The sequence below is a fragment of the Argopecten irradians genome, chromosome 7 (assembly GCF_041381155.1).
Source record: "Argopecten irradians isolate NY chromosome 7, Ai_NY, whole genome shotgun sequence".
NCBI classification, from domain to species: Eukaryota; Metazoa; Mollusca; class Bivalvia; order Pectinida; family Pectinidae; genus Argopecten; species Argopecten irradians.
Genome location: NC_091140.1, coordinates 12,445,362 through 12,469,735, shown reverse-complemented (window position 1 = coordinate 12,469,735; position 24,374 = coordinate 12,445,362). Strand labels below are relative to the sequence as shown.

Sequence of the window (24,374 nt, the reverse complement as noted above, 5' to 3'; positions counted from 1 at the left end):
AACAACGACGAACAAAAACGATAAAATATATAATGTAATTGAAAATGAATTATCTGTACCTTAAAAGACAATCAACGTTTCCACAGAAATTCTTTTGTTTGCTTTTTAATATCTTAATCAGCCACAATCAGATTTCAGGGCAATGTTATAAAATCACAGAACTACACGTATGTAAAGATAACTTCCAATTTTGATGCTGAACTTTGTTGTCTAAAAAGGAGATTTACAATGTAAATAATTATTCTCATGCATTGGTATTTGATACTATGATCTCGACACGTTAACACGATCTTCAAGAGAAGATGTATGCATTATGAATCAATGAAAATGTCCTGAATACCCTCCACGTCATTAGAAGTGAAAGAGGAACACCATCCTACATTAGCAAAGAAGGCAGTATTTATTCAATAGCCACAGCATGTAATTTTACGTTAAACAAAACAACAAAGAACAAGATGTTTAGTTTTAAAATTTGAACTGTTCGTTTAATTTCATGAAGATACAGAAGTGTGTAATGTCATATGACTTTTATAATATAAATAAGTCAATGTATTGAATTTGCGGATGACACCTGTAATTTAACACTGTCAGGCATTTCTTTGAAAATTGATAAATCACATTGTGCTGTTAGATACCGGAAGCTACATTGTACCAACACAATTAGGTAATTATCGGGTAAGTATATGCCCGTAGGAATTTATATAAATATTATAAATATATATATCCTTACCTCTGTTTGCGCTACAGTGTAAATATTGTCTATAAATGTATGATACGGTAAAATATTATTACCTTTAGGAGAATCACAGGTTGATTCATATTTACAATCCTTGAATATTAACCATATATAAACAAGGCTACTCTCTTTTCCGTGGTACCGGGCACTAACGGTCGATCGCAGGCTCACTGAGTGTTTAGTAAAATCTTTATATAGAAATAGTCAGGTGATTCAAACATCATGTGATTATATGTCACATGATAACAACATGGCGACTGGAGTGTTTACTATTTTCCTACTTGGTGAGTTGTTGATGTCTTGTTATTATCCCATACAGTATAAGATTTACCCTGACATAATTATTTAGGTCATGTTTACAGCGGTAGATCTATAGTTAGCAAATTATATTGGGAGTGAGCCTTGGTACCAGTAATATTAAACTGGACATTTTAATACACACATATGACACAAGCGTCCTAGGCTTTTTGACTCGAACATAGAAACAAAATCGAAACTTAATTGTAGAGTATTTTTGTTTGTACGATACGATAAAACTATCTAATGTATTAGATATACGAATAATAAACAATAATACACAATTCGACACTAATATGTTTGTCTGAGTAGTAAAATTACCTATCTACACTCTGACGATGGGATAACGAACTGTTAATTTGACACCTCCTGATATGTTCTCTACCCATGGCAGGGTTAACATTCTCGAGAATTATCAGCTTTGTACAAAAATCTTAAATACTAATTAATTCAATTTCATAATTAAGTGTATCTTTCAAAATACAGAAATGATATTATTGCATATTTTCATCTTAACAAGTACGTGGTGTATTTCATAAACATTATAGAACAATGTGGCGGTAATTTGATGTTGTATCTGCTCTTAATGCGCTTTATTTTTAAATAGATTAGGATCATGTACACTTTTACCCACATGAATTGGTAATGTACTGCGATAAGACAGTAAAGATGAACTTGTACACATTGCTATAATTATCCTTTGTTTTTCCAACATCATGACAATGTACAGTAGATCAAATTCGAGATACAATCAAATATGAATTCCCTGACAGAGACAACATTAGGGTAAACATTTCTATTGATTTCAGGAGAAATATAAGTTGTTAAATACTGTTATACCTGTGGCAGGTACAATATAACATGTAAACAATGGGATACTAAATACGAGTTATTTCTCTTTGTTCACTGACCAACAGCCCACGGATTTGGTCACCTGTATTAATATTATGTTTACTTTACTACACATCTAAACATTAGTGTCTATGCATCAGGCTAAAAGTCGAGAAAAAAATAAGAAAATAAAATAATAACATGTACATTTCATTTAGTAAGTCCACAGGATTCGGTACATATTTTAGTCACCTAACAACTATACCAATAATTATACTAGTGCCTATAGCTTGTACAATGAGCGCTTGTTTGACTGGTTCGACTTCACAAAAACAAAGACACAGTCCTTTTCGATAATGTCATGCAAATGACAGCTTTAGATCAAATCATGCAAATATGCATATAATATAAAAAAATATGTACCGAATCCTGTTGACTAACTAAACTGAAGTGAATAATGTTTTTTGCATATAACACAAAAATTTACAGACAACACACCATTCTACGAGTCAAAAGTAATACTTAATTAAATCCTAGTTGAATTATAGTTGAATATTTTTTATCTATTGTCAAATAATTATAGGATACCAATAATCAGACGATCTTTTTGTCCTATTGTTAAAAACTATTAACTTAAACAAAAACTTACAACATACATTAGATTGGAATGAAATCCAATCAAATTTTATAGAATTCAAGCTGAGTGAGTTAAAATTTATTGAAGTTCACTTGAACAAAAACGTATCTGAGGCATGAATTATTCATAATGAAGCAACGAATCAATAACATTTAATTATAACTTTGTATAAATAAATTGGTTAAGACCATTTCGTAGTAGTTCGGCAGGACATATACGTACATTACCCGATAAGAGAACAGGTAGCATATATAGGAGTTACTTACCTTTATTCGGTGACAAACGCCCCCTCAACCTGAACGACATCGGGCATTACATTTTTCTCCCCTCGGTAGCTCCGATTGAAACGCCCCTAGGATATGATATGTGTGTCTACATAAATCCACACACCTATTAAAAATATGGCAAGTCAAGCATTGCAAAATTCAAAAATAGATGTATTCAATAAATAAAAATATACGTTCATTCTTCAATATAAACGTGATGAAAATTAAAAAAAAACACGTTTAATTAATTAGTCGATTACCATTTGCTTTGTTTTTTATTTTAAGAAAAGAACTGAATCACTGTCGTCATTTTTTGTAATTGGCGGTTAGCGTATCTGATGATACGTATGTACGTATATTTAAAAGTTGGCTTCTTGTTTTTAAAAGTACATTTAGTGCATCAGTACTCTTATTTTCATATGTAAAAAAAGTAATTAAAAGATTCACATTGCAATATGTGCTTCCAAGGTACACAAAAGTCAGCTTACTTTGTGATAATATTCAGCCCCGAAACCAAGTAAGGTAAAAAGATAATTCAGTTTTATCTTACCTTATTTCCGAACCATTCAGTTTTATCTTACCTTATTTCCGAATCAGAAATTAGAAAGTTATAATATAAATAACAACTATACTTTCAAATAGAAATCGAGATAGAGTTTCTTTACAATCAATTTTCCATTAAATCACCTGGTTTAAGTTGGTGTTGAAACATCTATTGTACCCGGTGCTCCTAATGCATACTCGTAAATGTGCTTGATATTCTAATCTCGTGTCTTCATGCATATACGACTTCTTCCTAAAGTCAAACCTGACAGCGCACAACATTTGCCCCTCGGTTGAGCGTTTACACCCCATGGGAAAGACTCCTAGGTTCTATGCCTTTCATGAATATAGTAATTTTTACCAGGTATAGATATCAACAGTATAGTGTGGTCACGTCATAATGCTCAGAACTATACGTGGTATGCTGTACTTATCCTCTGTTTCTGTCAGCAGGTTTCAGTGAGATAACACTTTAAAATGTGCAATAGTTCTACCATTATAACGATGCGGTACCGCAGTCTCCCAAAACACGCGCACCAAATACGAAACACATGGCATATATCCTTTAATGATCCTAACTATTAACATGACGTTATCCTAATCAATCAATCAACCAATCTATCACAAAAAAAACTGACGAAATAGTTGTTCCTCCCAGTAGCGTACTTCAGTAACATGACACTGTAAAAGACAGCAAGATTTCAGGATTTGAAAGCATCTCACATGACACATACACACAAAGATTGAATCTACGACGTCAGTCAGCCATCAAAATGAATAAAGCTGTCGAACGGACATTAAGAACACTAAAATCAAACCTAAACCACTCCTCTTTTATGGTTTGTAATTGTTTCAGTGAGTGTTCAGTCTAGCTGGGCTGTTGATAGCACCCGCCTGCTGGTCCTGGGAGACTGGGGAGGCGTTGATGTCAAGCCTTATACAACACTAGTAGAAGTTAGTGTAGCCAAACAGATGGGAACATTGGCCGACACGTACGCTCCCCAGAACATTCTCGCCCTCGGTGACAACTTCTACTTTGATGGAGTCAAAAACGTTGCCGACAAACGCTTCAAGGTAATATTCAGACAAACAAATACATTTGTATGCCAAGATACTCTGGGCCTGACACCAGACTTAGACATTATGGCAGATATATGACATCTTTTTATCATAATGTCTAAGACTGGTGTCAGGGCCGGAGTTTCTCGGGCGAGCATTTAAAGAAGATAATCGAAATTGCTTTATGCATAGTATGTCTTTGTCCAGAAATAACCGACTTTTAATAACAATTACTATATAAATGGTGAATATATCTTTGTTCAGAAACACCGACTTATGATAGAAATTACTATATAAATGGTGAATATATCTTTGTTCAGAAACACCGACTTATGATAGAAATTACTATATAAATGGTGAATATATCTTTGTTTAGAAATACCAACTTATAATAGAATTTTCTATATAAATGGGGAATATATTTTAGTTCAGAAATACCGACTTATAATAGAAACAACTGTATAAATGGTTAATACAGGGTGTCCCAAAAAACATGTCCCAAGTTTGGCGCTTTGTAAAAAGTTTTTCAATAGATGGACAAATTTGATGTTTATACCATAATAAAGGTAATGATCTGTTTTGTGCAACAATATATAACAATCTGGTAAAATATCTTTTTCTAAACATTTGTATTTAAATTAACGAGAAAATCACATTTCGCTAATTTAGCGATTTGTTCAGAAAATTGATAACTTTTAGTCGAAGATGCTTTTGAGGTGTTCACCCTTCTTTTCGATAATGTTCTGAATTATCTCCCTGAAATTCAAATTTTGATACAATTCCTGGAGATGGACAGATGAATACTGGGTGATTTTTTGTGTGATTATATTTACAAAACTAGCCGATTTTCCGGTCGCATAGTAGAGTGGGATAATTTCAGTCGAATCTTCACGTTAATGGAAAGTTACTGAATTGTGACAACATAGATGACGCCATAATTTCTATTATGACGTCATTACACGAAATTATAATGCAATCAGTATATTTGTACCAAATTAAGTTAAATTAGGATACCCATATTCTCAAAAGCATTTTTAATTTTCAAAAATGGTTAAGTATTGGAACGGATATTACCTGTCTAAGACGGGACATATTTTTGGGACCCCTGTATGTCTTTCAACACTTAAACATTGTTTTGATAATCACGTTCAATCGACTATCAGTACTCACCTGACATACGGTAAGTATGTGGCTACTATTAGTGATATGTACCATGTCCTAAAATTATTTGCGCTTTTATGTCATTAAAAATTTTCCTTTACTGAAGAGTCAGCATGGTTTCAATAACCGATATCAATATCTCGTGGTTTCAATAGCTGCTTTTCACTATTCACTATTCAACTATTCAATTTATCAACAGTATGAAAGAAGGCACACCGTGTGAATAAACCAGTGACGCGCCCCTGTTTATGGGTGATTTGCCCTCACCAGACCTACACACAATCATTTTGAGTTAATGAAATCGAACATTATTCGGAACTATATCATGCACAAGCCAAATCACTTTCATTTTATCATCCATTTAAATAAGACCTCATAGGAATCTGAAAACGAATCATTTGAATGAAAATAATAAGTCATAAATATTATCAAAGTAAGCAAAGATATCTATTACATGCTCCATGGTAATCGTTTGTCCTTTTCTATTAACATAAACCGTAGTAATGTAGAACTGACAATTTAAAGACCCACTACGTATAAATGAAAAGTTTATCAATAACGCTTACTATAAAATCAGAACATGTGTATTCATTGGACCAAGTTACTGCACCAAACAAATGAGTGATTCCTTGTGTAAATATATATTAACAATGCAAGTTCATTTGTCGCGTGGCGTAGCGATAATCTACTCGGCGAAACATGGATTTGACCGATCGCCAAACTCCGGCCATATTCTTTTTTGGCCAATCAAATAATTCGAATATCGCCATCTGCGCCTAGGATAATATAGGATAATATCTGCTGCTGCTATGTCTGCCAAGCGTGCGGTTGCTACGTATAGTATTGTTATATATCATATGTAAAAATAGCTATTAATGGTTCATAAAGATGAAAAACAAAGGAAATGTGAAATCACAGTATGTGTTAGTCAAAAAAGCAGTATCATGTAAACGGCGTGAAAGGTTTGGTCACGGTAGTCACAAACCATAAGCCAGAAAGCATGCGGGAGTCAGAGCTGTGTTTATCGCAGTTAAAATTCACAATGGTCAAATTATATAATATATTTGTATAAATTTTCTGATTATATTCAAGGAAACTTACGAAGATGTATATACAAGCAAGTCGTTGATGGTCCCCTGGCACCTGATTGCTGGAAACCATGATCATAATGGAAACGTCTCTGCCCAAATAGCGTATTCAAACGTTGACAAACGATGGTATGTTAATTAAATAATTGGTATGTTGATTAAATACTATTTAATTAACATTTAAGCTCTTATATTAATTATATCTTTACTATATGTTAACTTAAAGAAAACTGTACAAGCTCTAGAACTTTGTTCGTATAATTGTACGCCATCGATATTATAAGTGTAAACACCTGGAGAGGAATTAATATAAGATATTAGCCTACTTTCAAAATGTACTTATATGTGTATGTTCATCCGAGATCACTTGAATAAAAATATTGTTTTAAATAAATGTGAACAGTATCGTTAATGAAGACCGCATTCTTACTGGCATTAGAATGATGCAGATGGATGGCAATATACAAAATGTAACAGTACACTTAAATACCAATAAAGTGTACTTTATATGTCTCTTTATCTCTTCTTGCCAGCTATATGAATTAAAACTGTATTTAGATACTTAATACAGGTGTTGATTATTATTTTGTTGGATCTTCGTAATATTCGAATCCTGTGAATTATGCTAGTACAACAGCCTATATACATTTTGTATCACTGAGAGCAAATAGAAATACATGTTGTCATATTAAGATGGAGTGTATAGGATTTGTATTATATCCGGGATCCAATCCTTTTTATTGAATAAAAGTTTGTTTCTTTTTTAAACGAAAACTGTATATCACACAATACTACCTTATTAAGTGATATCCTGGAGAGTAGTAAAGTCTACGTATGAATTTAATGCTTGTGTTGGATTTCAATTAAAGTTACGTCTATATTTGTCTTTTATGACAGTGTTCGAATAGACTGGTTACAAATATAACATACTTCTTACCTCCTTTACATTTAAGACGTATAATGTATTATTTCTTTGTTGACTGTATCACACAGGAACTTCCCGAATTACTACTACAAGATGTCGCTGGCTGTTCCAGATGGCGCCACCATGGATATCATTATGATAGATACGGTACTTTTATGTGGAAATACTGGGCATGACCAGTATGAGGCACAACCGGAGGGACCAAGTGATGTTAAAATGGCGGCCTCTCAATGGGAATGGATTGAAAACATGCTGCAGTTGAGCAAGTAAAGAAGACATTTTATTTTTTAACACATTTTGTGTCTAGACTCAAAAATATTTTTGGTACCAAGAATATACTAAGAAACCTTATTAATTATTGAAGAAACCTTATTAATGAAATAATTATATATAACTGATTTTATTCTATGTAAGAGGTGAAGTTGTGCATATCAAAGAAATATTTCCCTCCTTCAATAATTGTATTAACCATGAATTGTACTCCAAATAGAATGTGAATTATTTCTAGTCTAATTCAATTTGTCTTTTTGAAATATGACAGTTTACTTTTTGAGTGGAATATATTTTATATGTTTGTTTTATACTCAGAGCTGACTATTTGCTGGTAGCAGGCCATTATCCGGTGTATTCTGTAGCAGAACATGGCCCGACAGACTGTTTGGTAAAACAACTATTGCCAATGATGCAAAAGTATAATGTGACAGCGTACCTCAGCGGCCATGACCACAACTTACAGGTACTACTCTACTAGACTACGGAGGTTACTGTTTGGAGTGTGAAAATAAGAAACATTCTGTTTGATTTTCTAGTAATATCTAGAAATGTGAAAACGTGACACAGTTTGATTGATAATTGTTATTACATGAACACATTCACAGAAATGCAAATTAAAGAAGAGTCTTTGGGTATGTTCTTTTATGTTGAAGCTACCTTTGTAACAGTTTGGGATTATTAAGCATAAATGGACCTATATAATTAGTTGCATGCATTCAAATGATTTTTCAAGGCTCGCATGAAAACAAAGTAAAATCACCAGTGCCGTCAATATTTCAAAAACTATCAGATAGGTCCAGCTAGATGCGCCATATCAACAAAATATGACGACTGAGGGTAATAATCGACGTCTTCATGTCATATGGAAAGATACTGTTATTATTTTATGTTCTTAAAATGCTGACTTCGTTTGTCATACCATAATTCATATGGAAGATGGAGTTGTAACTTAGACAGCGTGTTTTGAAAATAAATAAAGAAGGAATATTCTTCAGGATACATTATTCAATAATTTACGAGTCTTGAAGAAATATTTATGTTCTTTTTATTAGCCCTCGTTTACTAAATATTTATAAGATTTCTTGTTGTTTGCAGCACCTACAGGCAGTGTCGCCTCACCTCACTATAGACCTGTTCGTAGTTGGTGCGGCTAACTTCGTGGATACAAGTACTAAACACAAGAAGGCTGTTCCAAATGGTTCATCAAAGTTCATGTGGGCAAAGCCACTGGATTTAGGAGGATTTGCGTACATTGAAACAGTCAAAAGCAACATGACCTTTACTTTTGTAGATGGCCGTGGTAGTTCAATTTATCAAAAACTGCTTTTCCCCCGAAAAAAATGAAACAATTGAGATAGTTTGAAGATACTTGAACATTAAAACCACACCTTTATATTTGTTTGGAAATAGTATACTCATAATTTTTATACTAAATTTGACTTTCGATGAGCCATTTTTTTCATACCACTATACAAACCCGAGAATCGCGTGAAAACTCGGCATTATGTTGACGTCACAATACAGTCAGTGATTTGTAAAAATAATCCCTTGAAAATTCAATGAAATTGACATTGGAACGTATTTCATTCTATTATTTTGTAGTCTGAAATTGATAAGAAGCTTTTTGTTATTTTATTTCATCGGGTTATAAAAATATATTTTTATACCATTATGAAAAATTAGTGGCATCAATGCTTTATTTTGTACATGTTACTAATTGCCCACTTAATTATTAATTTTTAACATTTGTATGCAGAGGTAGCTACCAATGGCTGTTGGAAATCTTAGTCATTTGTCACGTGAACAAGTTTAGTTAGTTTATGTACGTTATTTTGTAGCTGAAAGCTATGTACATGTATCGTTGCATTCACGCATACGTTTCGATAATGAATACGTCTTAATTAGGAAGGTCGGGTAGCCATTTTGTATTAAGCTAAATATTTGTACAGACGATTTATCCGGTGTAACTGTTATATTTTATTGACTGTTTACATTCCAATCATTGAATGAGTATCAGTTATTAATAAACTTTGTGATATTTTAATTAGATTACAGATGATAGCATTCCATGTCAATTAGGTACAAATACATCCATGTATATATTGACATAACAATTATGTAATTACATAATCTATGTATTTAATTATTTTTGTTTGTATGTTTTATTTTTTGCTTTTGTTTTTTTCTTCACAATGACTATATTATAAGACAATGATTTACATTGATAACTTGTATTTATACTTATTTAATGTTATCAGTATTTGATTACTTGATATATTAATTAACAAAGATATATTGAACTAGTGTTGCCCGGTCCTCACTTGTTTATCAATTATAGACTTTCTATGTGGTTAGTATTGTGTTATACTACTCCGGTAGAATTAAATCATCGCCGAGGACGTAGCCCAGGGACATTATGGCTGATTCTATCAGGGCGGTAAAGCTGAATGAAAGTTTCCTATGTTTCATTTGCATACACGTGTATTATTTCGCCACGTCACAAATAAAAATTAAAAAGTATTTCACAATGAGATAGTGCTGCGGGTTATTAATTTGCTGAAATTTGATTTCAAGTATGATATAAATGATTGATTACGCCCAATTCGAGGAATACGTTACCGATTTATATTTAATGTAAACATATACTTCATTTACTAATTTTTAATCTTACTTTTGCTAAAAACAACTTTTAATTCATAAGTTCAAATCGCCTTTCGTCCGTGGTCCGTCCGTTAACAAAGCTGTTACCGCTATTTTATCAGAATTACTGAAGAGATCTTTCTCAAATTTTATTTGTAGGTTACTCTAGAGCCGTAGTTGTGCATATTGCATTTTGGGACCGATCAGTCAACAATATGGCTAAACGGCCGACATCAAAGATTTTGGTAGTTGAAGTTTGTCACCGTTTTTTCTCAGAAAGTATTTGAAGAATCTTTAAACAGGCCGCCATCTTTGATTTTGATAATCCAAGTTTGAAAGGCAGTGAAAAAATCTTTTTTTTTTCAATTGTCAGACATCGATCATTCTTTGGTCGCTTTTGAATTTCTTGTCGATCGTTTTTGCCTGTGTGGTTTTAAGTAACATTTTCCTTTAAATTACGATACAAAATTATCTCTTTGTACCATGTATTATGGACAATTTTTACCCCTGTTTAAGAGTTACCGTGATCCTGTTCTTCGATTGACAATGATGCCTCGTCATATGGGAGAAACACGAACAACGGCAACATTTTATTTCCCCGGAGTAATAGCTGAAATACCAGGTTTTATCGTTCTCTTGACGTCTGCCATAGGACATATGTGAAAGGTGGCGTATTGAAAGTTCCTCTAGGGACCATGCATTTAATTGATAATCCGTTGCAATCTTCTAATTGTGGTACATGTAACAGCAGAAACATATATACATAGAGATTGGAAACTCCTTCTTTGTCTATGTTGACAGGCAGAAGGACTTCCGGTTTAAAGGCATTTTCCCTTGGCTAACTTCTTTTAAGTATATTCTTTTAAACATGATATTTTTGCATCAACACAAAGTTTTAACATTATATCATGGTTTGATGTGATCAGTTTTCCCAATTGATGTTATTTAATATGATTTTTGAAAGTATGAAAATGAGTAATCTTACCCGGTTTTTCGAAATCAGGCATTCAAAACCGGAAGTGCGTTTTGTTTTATTTATATATAAGTTAAAATATTATTTTTTCTTTCCAAAATCGTACTCAAACCATCTGAAAATAGCTGAACTTTTATAACATATCAAAGTGTTTCTGCTGTATTTAATTATTTAAGAGTTTATCTAAAAGCCCCTAGGGACATACAGAGGTACATCTGCCTATCGTAAAAATGGCGAAGTTGCCAATCTCTATGTATATATGTTTCTGGTAACAGATACCTTGACGAATGTCGATTATGCAACGCGGTATCCAGAAGCCATAGTTCTGAATTGAATAGAGACAAAAAAAAGCTGCAGAGGCGTCGATTGATGTGTGACTGCTCAGCAAAGTTTATTTTGCATCTGATGCGTGATGTGAACCGCTTATCATTCCGGCAATCGATAACTACTGCGTATAACACAATGTGCAACGAACGATAAAATAAACGAGTAATATTCCTACCAGGAAGGAATTGGTTGATGACGTAAACGTATCTGACCACATTGATCAGATTCAGCGATAGGGAATGATAGAATTCTTAGTGATTTCTCTTCTAACTGATGTTCCAGGGAAAACATCATCGGTTGAGAACGAGATCAGGTTGACTGCAGATGATCCTGTCAGAGTAAAAGGACAAGTTCTTCCACTCCTTATGAAGGAAACCATTCGCAAGGAAATGGACAAAATGTTAGTCATGTGGGTAATGTAACTGTCAGAATCGCCAGTCGACCAGCTCCAGTCCTCATCGTCAAAAAAAGGATACGTCGAATAAAAGCTGCATCAATTACCACCATATCAACTGTTTTCGATGCCAAACCAATGCTCAATACCCAATGCCGATTACATTTTTTTCGCGTTTGGTCGGCCTTAGATATACATTTCATGTTTGGACCGTAGCAAGGGGTATTGACAAGTACCAATGGCGGAGACATGTGAAGCGAATACTGCATTCCTCATTCGACTTGGTTTGTTCTAGTGCACGGCCATGCCCTTCGGCTTATTTAATGTCCCGACAACATTTTGTCGTCGGATGAAATAACTGCTCTAATGAAAGACGAATATATACTATACTATTGCATAATATTTTTTCAGCCGCCATGTGCAAAACAATGTCAAAACGGACTCGACATATGTTTTTGTAAACTTGGAACCGGTCAAACAAGCGCTCCTTGTATCTGCTATAGGCACTAGTAATTTAAAATAACGGACATTATCATTTGGTGACAGAAATATGTACCGAACCCTGTGGATTTGTTTTGCTAACATGTAAATTTTCTTTTGCATATTTTGCACACTTTTTATCAATTTATGTTCAAGCACACCTAGGAAGTGGCATACCAAATGTTACTTGTTGAAACATGGACATATGCCTTAATATTTACTGGGTTTTTTTTCAAATATATAAATATAATTATGGGTTGATGTTAAAGTTTTCACATGATTTTCTTCGGTAATCTATTGAAAACCACCAGGCGAAAATCTTTAAAATGGACAAACATATATGATGACTTTAGTTACAACACAGAATATATGAAATGTACAATTCTTGTATTTTATGCCTCATGTATATTTAGATATCACTTAGCAATTACTAATAACTCTGTAAAAACGTAAAATGCATTTGTAGACTTCACCTTGCGTTGATGGTCTGACAGTATGTACATGTACTCATTTCAATATGCTGTAGAAGTAAATATAATGATTTTTGACAGTCCTTCCAAAATCATTTTTAGATCTTATTTGTACTTGTAAAATCAAAAACCTATACATTTTAAGAATTGTAATTCTTAAAAGGCTGGTAATTTTCATGATGAATATAATATTAAAAAGCTTTTCTTAATTCGTGAATATAAAGTTACGGCACATACAACTTTAAAAATAGCACAAAATGTATAATAAAGCGCCACGCACCGTATTGTGACATATTGAACTTAAAGGTTAATACCCGCTATGGGTGAGTCTTTAGCATTGTAGAAGCATTTGTAATGGCATGAACAATAGTAGGAATATAACACAACACAATGTATTTACAATATTACAATATACAGCTACAAAAGCAACATGTCAACAAATTAACAAATATCACATGTAAATATCTACAGCTAGAAAGTACGTTAGTTGGACGAGTAGTGTTCCGTCAGTGTCTATAGATTGGTTAAGCTAATGAATAGTCTTCAGTGATGGCTCTCCGATATATCTGACATCTCCACAAAATAGGCGCCTACACAAGTGGGGGAGTGATCTGACAGGTGTTGTGTTGTTGGCGCCGATGTTGCAGAGATATCAGATATTGACTTTTCCGTGGTGGATATGTGCCCACCTGAATGAACTGTTTGTTGGTAGATTATTGCCCACCATTGTAGACAATTCATTTGCAAATTCATGGACAACTAACTAGTTTCTATGTGTAGCGAATATGTCTTATAACAGTAGCTTTTTTGACATATGGCAAGATGTTTAACATTTTTTATATATTGTTTCTTGAGATTGCAGTTTAAGATATCAGGAGAGCGCTCCATCATATAAGTTTGAAATAATCTACCCAATTCCATGGTATACAATCCGTCAGGTATAGAGGTTACGCAGCAAGTGGTTGTTGGGAATAAAATTTATTTCTCACTCGTAAGTTATTTATTAGAATTACAAAAGAAGTTCTAGCTAAAGCTCATGCTTTTGTAGCTTTTAAAAATGATTTCCATACCCAATAACCCCATGCTGTGTTACCTGTTTCTACCACAATTTAATTATATAAAAGAAGGCTAGATAAATGATATTTGCCGACACATACAAATAAGGTGTAGTGATATCTTTATCCGAAAATGGGCACTAACTAATCTTTAAAAATGTATAAATAACAAATCATTTCAATTATGAACAACTACTAGTATTCCGTGCATTCCTACTTACAAAATGTATTTCTAAAGATTTGTACTCCATCAATAAACTTCTCCTTGTCGAACTACATGTAAGAATATTCTGTATAAAACACTAACATTAGCAAGTAAATTGATCATTGATGCAAAACAGTATATACATGTATATAAAGACATTCCATGCAGTATTCATATGTATGTATCATATATATACCAAATTTTATTATGGTTAGACCGTATAAGGCACTAAACTTAGCACACAAAAAGATGCTGAAAGTAGCATTGTTGATGAAAAAGATGCATATAAAGACACCCATTGCAGTATTTATCTTAATATATTAATTGCCAAGACAAGGTGCAGTATGACTGAATATCTACTCTATTAGACTTTAAATTAGCAAACAACTTGAAGCTGAAAGAGACATAATTGATACCAAGATAAATCCCTTGCATTATTTATTTTGATAACCTAATTATACTGAGAATAAACTTCATAAAACACTTTACCTACATATTACGAGAGAATCCTGACATACTGGCACAAAGGATGCCGTCAAACGTATCTACACTATTTGCATCATAAAAGACATTTGAAAGCGTTTTGCATTTTGAACACAAATTTGGCCAAAAGACAATCAACATTTGAATAATGCATAAACACAAACTAAAAAAAGCAACTCGAAAATTATTTACAAACAACACAATGATATATCATGATTCCACGTCTTGAAACGCTGGTATTAAAGTCAGTATTGCTAAAATAAATGATTAACTCTCAAGCAAAAATGACTGAACAAACCGCTACTGAGGCAGGCAGTTAGTGTAATCACCGGGGAGGAGATAAATACCTTAATTTGGTTCATTGGTTCAAATATCATAAGCAAAATCGTTGGTCCACCTCGGGCCCAAATTTTCAAATCATTATCGTTTGTTGAACAAAAGTTTAGAGACCAGTTTTAAACCTTAAACATTCAAACGACAGGACGTGGTTATATAAGCAAGATCGTAGGTCTACCTCGGACTAATTACTAAATTATTAGCGTGTATGACCGTTGATGCCTAGTGATAGAGCCACCATTAGAACATATCGCCAAAAGCTAATTCCGTGAAGTGGGGCTTTTACAAGAACCACCATATTTGTTTACGACATTATGTTCGCCAAAATCAACCATATCATCATTTTTAAAACATATATCCACGTGGACATCTAAATTATAAAAACTAATGTCATGAGAGTAGCTATCGTTAGTTGCGGAACAGACGTTAGATGATATTTTTGCATTTCTATTCAAGATATATCTTGTTTTCGAAGAATGTCTACGGTAATAAATTTCTTTTTTTGATTTTGGTCTTCGTTATGCAATATTTTGGTAGATCAATGAAAATACCTATTTATTTGTTACGAAAATTTCAAAAGTATTTGATAAAAATTACATTAAATTTTCAATCTATTGGAACGTTGTATTAAAAATTCTTAAAGATGCTCCACCGCCGACAGAGCATAAATGATATTCATCATTTGAACGATAATTGGTGTTTAATCGTGTCTAGGTATGTCTAATTAACACAAAAACTAATATAAAATAAGTTATTTTCCCTTTGGTGCATGCGCATTCAGTACATCATTCTATATAGGATATAGTGCCATGGAATTTTTTCGGGATGCAAATAATCATTTTTCATATTTTTAACTTGAAGTAAATTTAGAAGCTCAAACTTTTCAATGGTTGTAATGGTGTAAAGTAAGTAACTTTTGTAACTGAAGAAAAAATACTAAATTGTCTGCTCCTGTTTTCGATAGTGAAAAAATACCATTTGTCAGCGGTGGACCATCTTTAAGAAATAGTCCATCCATTAAAATGAAATAAGACAAAGATTCTTTGTGGTAAATCAACTTACATGCATATGGAATAACTAATTATAAAATACATACAAAATGTCTTGACGTTACGTCGTTTAAAAATAATAATCAAATAATAAAATTATAACTTGAGTAGCGACAGCCGGGGGCATGTAGTGCACACTCAGTTATATTGTTTTTATCAATTACTACCATATAGCTTTGAAAAGTTGCAATAGTACTGTTACTTTGTTTCATCATTGCCCAGCTGAACCATTGAGGTAAAGCTACAGAATGCAATTAATGTTTACTCTTATTTGTGTTAAGGTAGTAGTTTTCGTAGCAACCGCTGACCTGTCTCCCTGTGATACTGAACGGTCTTGGATTACCTCCCTTTATGTTTGGATGAGACCAGAACAGTTTGAAACCCTGCTCCTCTATGCCTTGTAGTGCTTTAACTTTCATCCGCATTGTTTCAGCTGGATTCGGTTGACTATGGAATTCAAAATAGAGTTGTCTAACGTTTTTCAGTACTCCGGTCGCCACCATATCAGGGATGGCGTCCCATTCTGATGCTTCTATGTCCATTTTTACAATATCAATGGTTTTCTGCAAAATGAAGAACATATTTATTATACTTCAGACGTAGTATATAATTGTTACAGTATTACATTTATTGTGCGAGGCTCTGTCACTAAACAAAGCAAAAAGAATGTCAACGAAATCTACATAAACGGCTTTAAATACATTATGTACTGTGTGGCTGTTCATATTTAAAAACCTTTATCAACACGGCATTTATTGCAATTAAATCAGGGGAAATGCAGCAATTAACTAAGTAATCAAAATTTTAAACTTAGTTACCATAGTTAACAGTATGCTATTCCCGCAATAATATATGAATTTTAATAATAAAAATACAAAGTTAAAAGATAAAGTCGTTAAAGACTTACTCCAGTATGTCCGAGCATATCAATGATACCTTTTAGGTTCATCATGGTCCATTTTCCACGCATCCCTTTAGGCTTGCCCCACAATCCTAGATTATGGAATGTGATTAGCGGAGATCTTTGATGATCTGCCTTTCCAATACTTAAAAGTGAAAAACAATCTGGTTATGGTGGTAGTTCATTAAGGTTTTTATTTCCACATTAACAAATCATATTTAAGAGATAGTAAAGCCTGTACAAATAGGATATTAAAAAGTGTTCATTTAAAAGATGATTTTATGAAACGAGTCTTACAAGGATTGAAAAATCGAGACGGGTTTTTTCATAAAATATGATATGAAAGGTACATTAATTTTAAACCTTGTATATAACGTGTTATCACACGCATGAACTACAACAACCTGTATTTCAATAAACCTCAACGTCAAAATATGTTGCAATAATCCATCAGTCTAATCCTGTTGTCACTTCATTGCTAAATGGTGTCAAGTCATGACGTCATAATTAATTTTAACCAATGTAAACGCACAATGTGATATTGCCCTAGTGACAAATTGAAAATATCACATGGGCGAAGCCACTTGATATCGGGCAAACTATATAATCAAACGCCTTTGCATGTTAAGCAGTTTTAAATACATCCATGACTAGAAACTATTGACTCTCCCCCACTTTTCATACTGTTTTCGATCAAAAGATATAGCAACATTTATATAACACAAACGATTGAAAAGTTTATCTTCGAGTTGTAAGCAAGTGTAAACGAATTTTCTCACAATAAAGAAAAGTTAATTCAATTGACCTGGGATCAAAGGAATGCACTTGACATCCGTAGATGTTTGATATTTGATCATCAAACGACCAGTCCCCTGCCACTCCAAAGGAGTAAACAAGACATGGAGCTGAAGGTCTGTAGTCAGTATCGTTACAGATGTCCCAGCCTCCGTCATCAACACGGCCAACCCGGATCACCTGCTTACAATGCACTTGAGTTGATACCAGGTAGCTGTAAAACAATTATACAACAATACATGTATATAAAATTATACAACAATAAATATAATTATACAACAATTAAACAATAAATATGATTATACAACAATAAATATAATTATAAAACAATAGATACAATTATACAACAATAAATATAATTATACAACAATTATACAACAATTAAAGGTGATAAAAACAGATTTTAAATATGCTATTTTTATGTTGATATTTGTTTATTGTGGTGCACTTTATGATTTCCAATAAAAAATACAGGTTGTATTTGACGTAATTTCCATAAAATGTGCTTGAAACGAAGTCCACAACAACCCTTGTCTAGAACGATCGCATCGCTTATCGCCCCTGATATCACCAGGTGGCCGTAGTTTCGTGACGTCATCTGAGACAAACAGCTGTGACAAGACCGGGAAATTCAATGGGGGAGTGTTGCGGTATTGGCGATTATAGATATTTAAAACAGTCGCGCTACGTGTAATTGCTATATTGATAAGTGGACATGTATCCGTATATATAATATACAATCTATAACATACCCTGATATAATAAAAACGATCGTTTACTCATTCTAATCGTCATATTCTGGGCTATAAAACTGTTATATTCTTTAGGTCAAAAGTCATTTGACATCGTGTAGGCTACGGGTGTGTCAACTCAGGTTCGAGGAGGTTACGCTTGACTTTTGTCTGTAAATTAAAACTCTAAACATAGTCTTTAAAGTTTATATCAACAATAAATACAGTGGACCCTCGATAATCCGGACACCTTCGTTCCCAGTCTAAACCGTCCGGATTACGAGTTTTCCGGACTGCCGAATTCCGTGCTCTTAGTCAATTAAATTGTCACGTACGAGTTACTCCCCTTGACCTTGTAATCGATGACAGGCTTTATGTAATATACGTGTATTATAATCAATACTTCGTTTGTTATGTTTTATAGATATTTATATATCATTACGTTAAGAATAATAAATAAACGTATTTCTTTTTCAAAATACGAAACCTAAAGCCATAGTTAATTATATGCTATGTATGCATATACATGTAGCTACGTATCCAACTCTTGATCTGTCGTATGGCAAATTGCCTAACCAAAGATCAATGTCATCTACGTTCTTGGCATAAAAAACTATGATAACAATAGTTGTGAACACTTTAGGATCTCATATAATTGTTATTTTGGATAATGTGTGTTTTAATGACAATCTCTACAAGTCTTTGCTTTCTGACTTACAGACGTATGTAACAACCACGCGCCCGTTCACGTCAAACTTCGTGCACAATGTCACACACTTTATGGCATGTGCCGGGCGCCGTAGCCTTTATATCTTATACCACAGGCGATGAATTCGAATAGATTTACATACATTTAAAATTCTTATTAATTTTGTAAGTATTATCTCACTTTATTGTATCTGATACTCATATCGATATATTCTGCATGCGAAACATATAAGGTATCTACAGCATACGTACCCGTACCCAAGCTCAAACTTCATGTTTAAAAAGCGTGTGGCTAAAAATATATATTGCGTATCTCAATCAACACTGAAGTTTGATCACCTATAGAAAACCAATGAACCGTTACATGACTGCATGTACCCGTGTGAAAGGTGTTCAGGTAAACGCTCGTGGCTATGACCTGGCAGCCGTCGTTATGACAACACACTCAGTGTCAAATGATAGTGTGTATTTTACACATGACTGAGATGGCCTTGGATTTTCTCGGCACGTTGCGACAACAAATTATATAATTTGTATAAGTTTGCAAGAAAATGGACCGAAACATCAATGACACTACATGCTACATGTACATACATATAATGCATATAAAAAGTAGACCCCGCCACCTTTCATACCCTTTCTAAAATCCTATCATACCGCGACAAACGTGCCCCTATCCCGCCATATATATGTACTACACGACTCTATTTCTTATTTGGAACTTAATCCTTCAGAACACCGCACAGAAAGGGTTAGGCTTATTTATTTTTTAAAGTTCTGTAATGAGTTTTACGGATTTATTCGACAAAATTTCGGGGCTTTCCGTGTACGAAAATAGAATAGCATGTACAATAGTAACACTACAACGCACGACCGATACAAAAAACGGGAGAAACCACAGGTACTAGATACAATGACCAAATATGCATGACATGTACTCGTGGACAAGATATGCATGTTTAATATAACACAGGGCCATAAAACAACATATGTCTTATAAAACACAAATCATTCACAAGACCGCTTCATTATATATTATCTAAGCGTGCGCAGTTTTGGAAATAACAAACCTGTCGACCTTAAGTAAATTTTAAAAGTATACGAACAGTCCACAGTGATTTGAGAATTAGTTAGTTTATATTCAATATGGATAGCCTATTGAACACTATGAGACGATTTAGGGGTATAGATAAAAAAACGGTAAAATTCGTATTCTACATATACGCAAATGTACTATGTAGAATATAACAGGAAATTAATGAGTACGCAAGTTGGCCAAATTGGCGAGCATTGTGGTGTTTTGCGGGTTCGGGGGAGACCCCCGGGAAAACATAAATTACGATTTAGAATCGCTGAGATAAGAGTTTCACGACGTATTTTAATGATTTTGCGAGCGGCGAAGGCGCGATATTTTGGTGTTTGGGGGTCCGAAGGTCTCCCCCGAGAAGGAAAAAATATTACTATTTACAATGGCTGTGATGAGTTTAACGATGTATTTTGATAATTTTAAAGCGTTTTTAACATTGTAATTTTTCGATTTTAAATTACCTGCATTTAAATAATGATAATATTGTTAACGTCGTCATATCATTATGCAACCCTGCTCGATCTGAACATACCGGCTTCACGCCATCGGCAAATTGTTGTTTAACTCAAAGTACAAAGAAATTTAATAATGAATTTATTGTCTTGCTAAGATTTTTTTAACTGCATGCAGTAGAATCCCTAAAGTGAAGTATGAAAACTGTTTAGAAGGACCCTTTTTTCTTTTAAATGCGCAGAACATCATTTCAGTCGACGAAAATGGGGGGGGGGGGGGGCAAAAAGACACAACAGATAAATAATCTGCGTGTATTTTTTATGTCTCCGTATGCTTGTAACGGATGATTTTTTTCATCAAAACGTAGGTCTAAAGAGGTGGGCCGCAACAATTGTCCATTTTCACTACGATCTTATTTTGCACATAAAATTACCAGTATGTATATCAAAACTCCTCGGTTAATTTTATGTGTAAACTAAAAATTACATACATGCACAGTCGTATTACTCCAGGGTGGACTGAATAGGAAAGTAATACTTATTCATTCGTGAAAAATGACCTTATATTTAACCCCTCACATGATACTCCACATGATATATGTACTCGACATTAATGACATCATCATTTACATATAGTGACGTCATTTTATAGGTTATGACGTCAATAATGTGTCATTATGTAGGGGATAAATCACGCTACCCAATAAGTCGAAATATAACATATTTTTCTCCATGTGTATTTCCGTAAGTACTAAGACCTGTGGCTAAAATACACATGCATGTTGACAGTTCCGCGATCGGCACACCGGCTTCCGGTAGTTGATTGTCTCAGATGACGTCACAACTCATCGGAACTCAAGGGAGGTAAGTCATAGAAAAAAATCTGTCTTCGAAAAGATGTGAAGATTGCTTTCATTAATTTTACTATTTAGAGACAAAATATAAGCAAATATCAAACTGGTATATGTTTAGATAGGACATACAAATGTTTCTAGCGTATTATCTCATTTTCCATGTCCCTTCTGTTTTTATCACCTTTAATATAATTATATAACATTAGATATAATTATACAACGATTAATATAATCATACAATAATAACAATAATTATACAACAATAAATATGATTATACAACAATAAATATGATTATACAACAATAAATATAATCATGCAACAATAGATATAATTATAAAACAACAGATATAGCATTTAGCCAATTTTACCCCTTTTGGCCCCTCCGCCAGCTTCCTTGGGGGTTGGGGGCATATAATTCACAATTTTGATTGGCTTATGCCTTAGGAGGTTTGTTCAAATTTCATTGAAATCGCTTAAATGGTTTTGGAGAAGAAGTCGAAAATGTAAATTATTTACGGACAAACGACGGACGACGGAGGACGCACGAAAGACAACGACGGACAAAAGGCGATCAGAATAGGTCACTTGAGACTTCGCCTCAGGTGACCAAAAAAGACAGTCAAGAAGGAAGAGGAAAGAAGAGAAGGGAGGGGTACCGTTTCTTAATTACACATATAAGCCTATTGTAGTCTCGATTTCTAATTATAGCGGGGATGAAAATTCCCTCAGAATAAAAGGTCATGACGTCTTAACCTGGAACACGATCAAAGACCTTTCATAGCAAAGAGAAGGAATATAGAAGAAGAGGTGCAGGGAAGAGAAGATGGAGGAGGAGATTTGAAGAGAAAGACATATGCATATAAAGACAGGGGGAGGAGGAGTAGGACAAAATGCACTTTTAATTTTCATACATGACTTTATATTGTAACTTGCCAAATTGGAAGAAATGAAATTAATTCTATTATTCAATGCAATGTATGAAAAAAGGGAAAATAACATAATTGTACATATACACATAAAGTAGCACATAAAAATAAACAATGTTAAAAAGTCAAGGTTTAGACAATATTTACAAGTTTTATCCATTTTTTCCAATCATCATATAATTTCTCTAAATAAATTTGACCTTTTCCATAGGCTTTATATTTCTGCCCGTATGGTAATATTTAATGGAATTGACTAATCTCTAATAATTAACATTAAGTGAATTTTATAAGTATCTACTTTTATAAATGTAGTGTTCAATATAGAGTAAAATTTCATTATCAATACTGTTATATATTCCAATGTGGTTGAATATTTAAAAAAAGTGTTTCTTTATTGGTAGAATTTTTTTTTTCAAAATCAGTTAAGAAATTCTGTACTTCAGTACACTCCCACAAGAGATGGGTAATTGTCTCTCTTTCTACGAAGCAGAGCATACATTGCGGATTATTAGATCTACAATGTAGACCTATTTTAAAAAGATAAGAATTTGTTGTCAAAATATGGTGTGAAATTCTAAATTGTAACTATTGCAGTCAAACATTTCCCCTCACTTACTTTGGCGAGTAATGCTAGTTTCATTTTGAATAAGAATTTTATAGAAATCTTGAGATCCAGGTGTCTTTTTCAGTATAATTTCTAGATTTAAAGGTATTGTTGGAAAACAACTCTTTTAATTGGGATATGAGATGGATTGAGATAACTTTTAATATCGAAAATTAATCCATGATATTAGAGAAATTACAAATTCTGCCATGAATGTCACACAATTCAATAAAAGAAGAAAAAGAAGTTCGTAACTTTTATAACTAAATGAAACATGTTGACATTGTAACATACTGACATCATTGAAAAATCTCGTCGAATTCCTTTTTGGAATTATTTATGCAGATTTATTAATAAATTTTCGGAAATAGGAATTCATACCAAAGTTTGTAATCAAAATAATATTGTGGTGTGCTTAATTTTGAGCTGTTATGAATCAAAGATGGCTATTTGACGTTTATCTTGACTTTACCGGAATTTCAATGATTTGAGCATACACATGAAAAACTAAAGCAATATTTTATAAATTAGTTGTCTGATAATGTTTTCTTTAAGAAAATAATAAGATCACACAGTTCACTCATTTTTTTTTATTATTGCTCAGAACTGCTGTATATGATACCCCAACCCCCTAAATGAAGATGAAAATCCTTCGGGTTTTTTTTTTTTTGAAAAAAAATTGACAGATTCAACGCTTCACAAAAAAGTTCTGATGACTAATTTTATTCTGAAATTTTGCAATTCAAAAGAAAAAAAATTGCTGCCTCTAAAACCATCATACAAATAGGGGGTCAGTGTGCTTGATTTTTTGTTCAGATACAAAAAAAATATTTTTCAGAATTTCTTGCTAAAACTTCAAATCATTTTATCTTTAATACAATGTTTAAATTTAAAACCAATAGGTTATGATCCCAACCTTCAATGCTTATCATTTTCATCTCAGTGAAGTTTAATAAGATTTACAGCAAAAATTAATTTGATATAGCTAAAAACGCTGTCGCACAGGCGAGTTAAGTAAAAATAATGAAGTAAGGAAGAGTGAAATTCCATCTCTCTGCACAGTGTAAGAAATGCATCTTTCCAAAAC

General features: G+C 33.2%; 2 protein-coding genes across 2 annotated transcripts in view; one reads left to right on the top strand and one right to left on the bottom strand.

Moving 5' to 3' along the window:
• Positions 1-902: 902 nt before the first annotated feature.
• LOC138327582 (tartrate-resistant acid phosphatase type 5-like) lies at positions 903-10,347 on the top strand. The gene is made up of 6 exons (XM_069273778.1): positions 903-1,020; positions 4,167-4,384; positions 6,623-6,747; positions 7,612-7,809; positions 8,132-8,279; positions 8,912-10,347. The coding sequence occupies exons 1-6, from the start codon at positions 969-971 to the stop codon at positions 9,158-9,160; spliced, it is 990 nt and encodes a 329-aa protein (XP_069129879.1). The 5' UTR covers positions 903-968; the 3' UTR covers positions 9,161-10,347.
• Positions 10,348-13,002: 2,655 nt separating this feature from the next.
• LOC138327581 (uncharacterized) overlaps positions 13,003-24,374 on the bottom strand; it is a 79,500-nt gene continuing 68,128 nt past the window's right edge. Inside the window, exons 9-11 of the mRNA XM_069273777.1 lie at positions 17,935-18,138; positions 17,136-17,274; positions 13,003-16,791 (exon numbers count right to left, since the gene is read on the bottom strand). Coding sequence (XP_069129878.1) covers positions 16,483-16,791; positions 17,136-17,274; positions 17,935-18,138 — 652 coding nt within the window. The 3' untranslated portion in view covers positions 13,003-16,482. The remainder of the gene's footprint in view (positions 16,792-17,135; positions 17,275-17,934; positions 18,139-24,374) is intronic.

What these genes read in the sequence shown, in the direction of transcription:
- LOC138327582 (XM_069273778.1), top strand. Translation starts at nt 969, where the DNA reads ATGTCACATGATAACAACATGGCGACTGGAGTGTTTACTATTTTCCTA. An exon ending in TCAAACGTTGACAAACGATG is followed by an intron (nt 6,748 to 7,611) that starts GTATGTTAATTA and finishes TGTATCACACAG; the next exon opens with GAACTTCCCGAATTACTACT. An exon ending in AACATGCTGCAGTTGAGCAA is followed by an intron (nt 7,810 to 8,131) that starts GTAAAGAAGACA and finishes TTTTATACTCAG; the next exon opens with AGCTGACTATTTGCTGGTAG.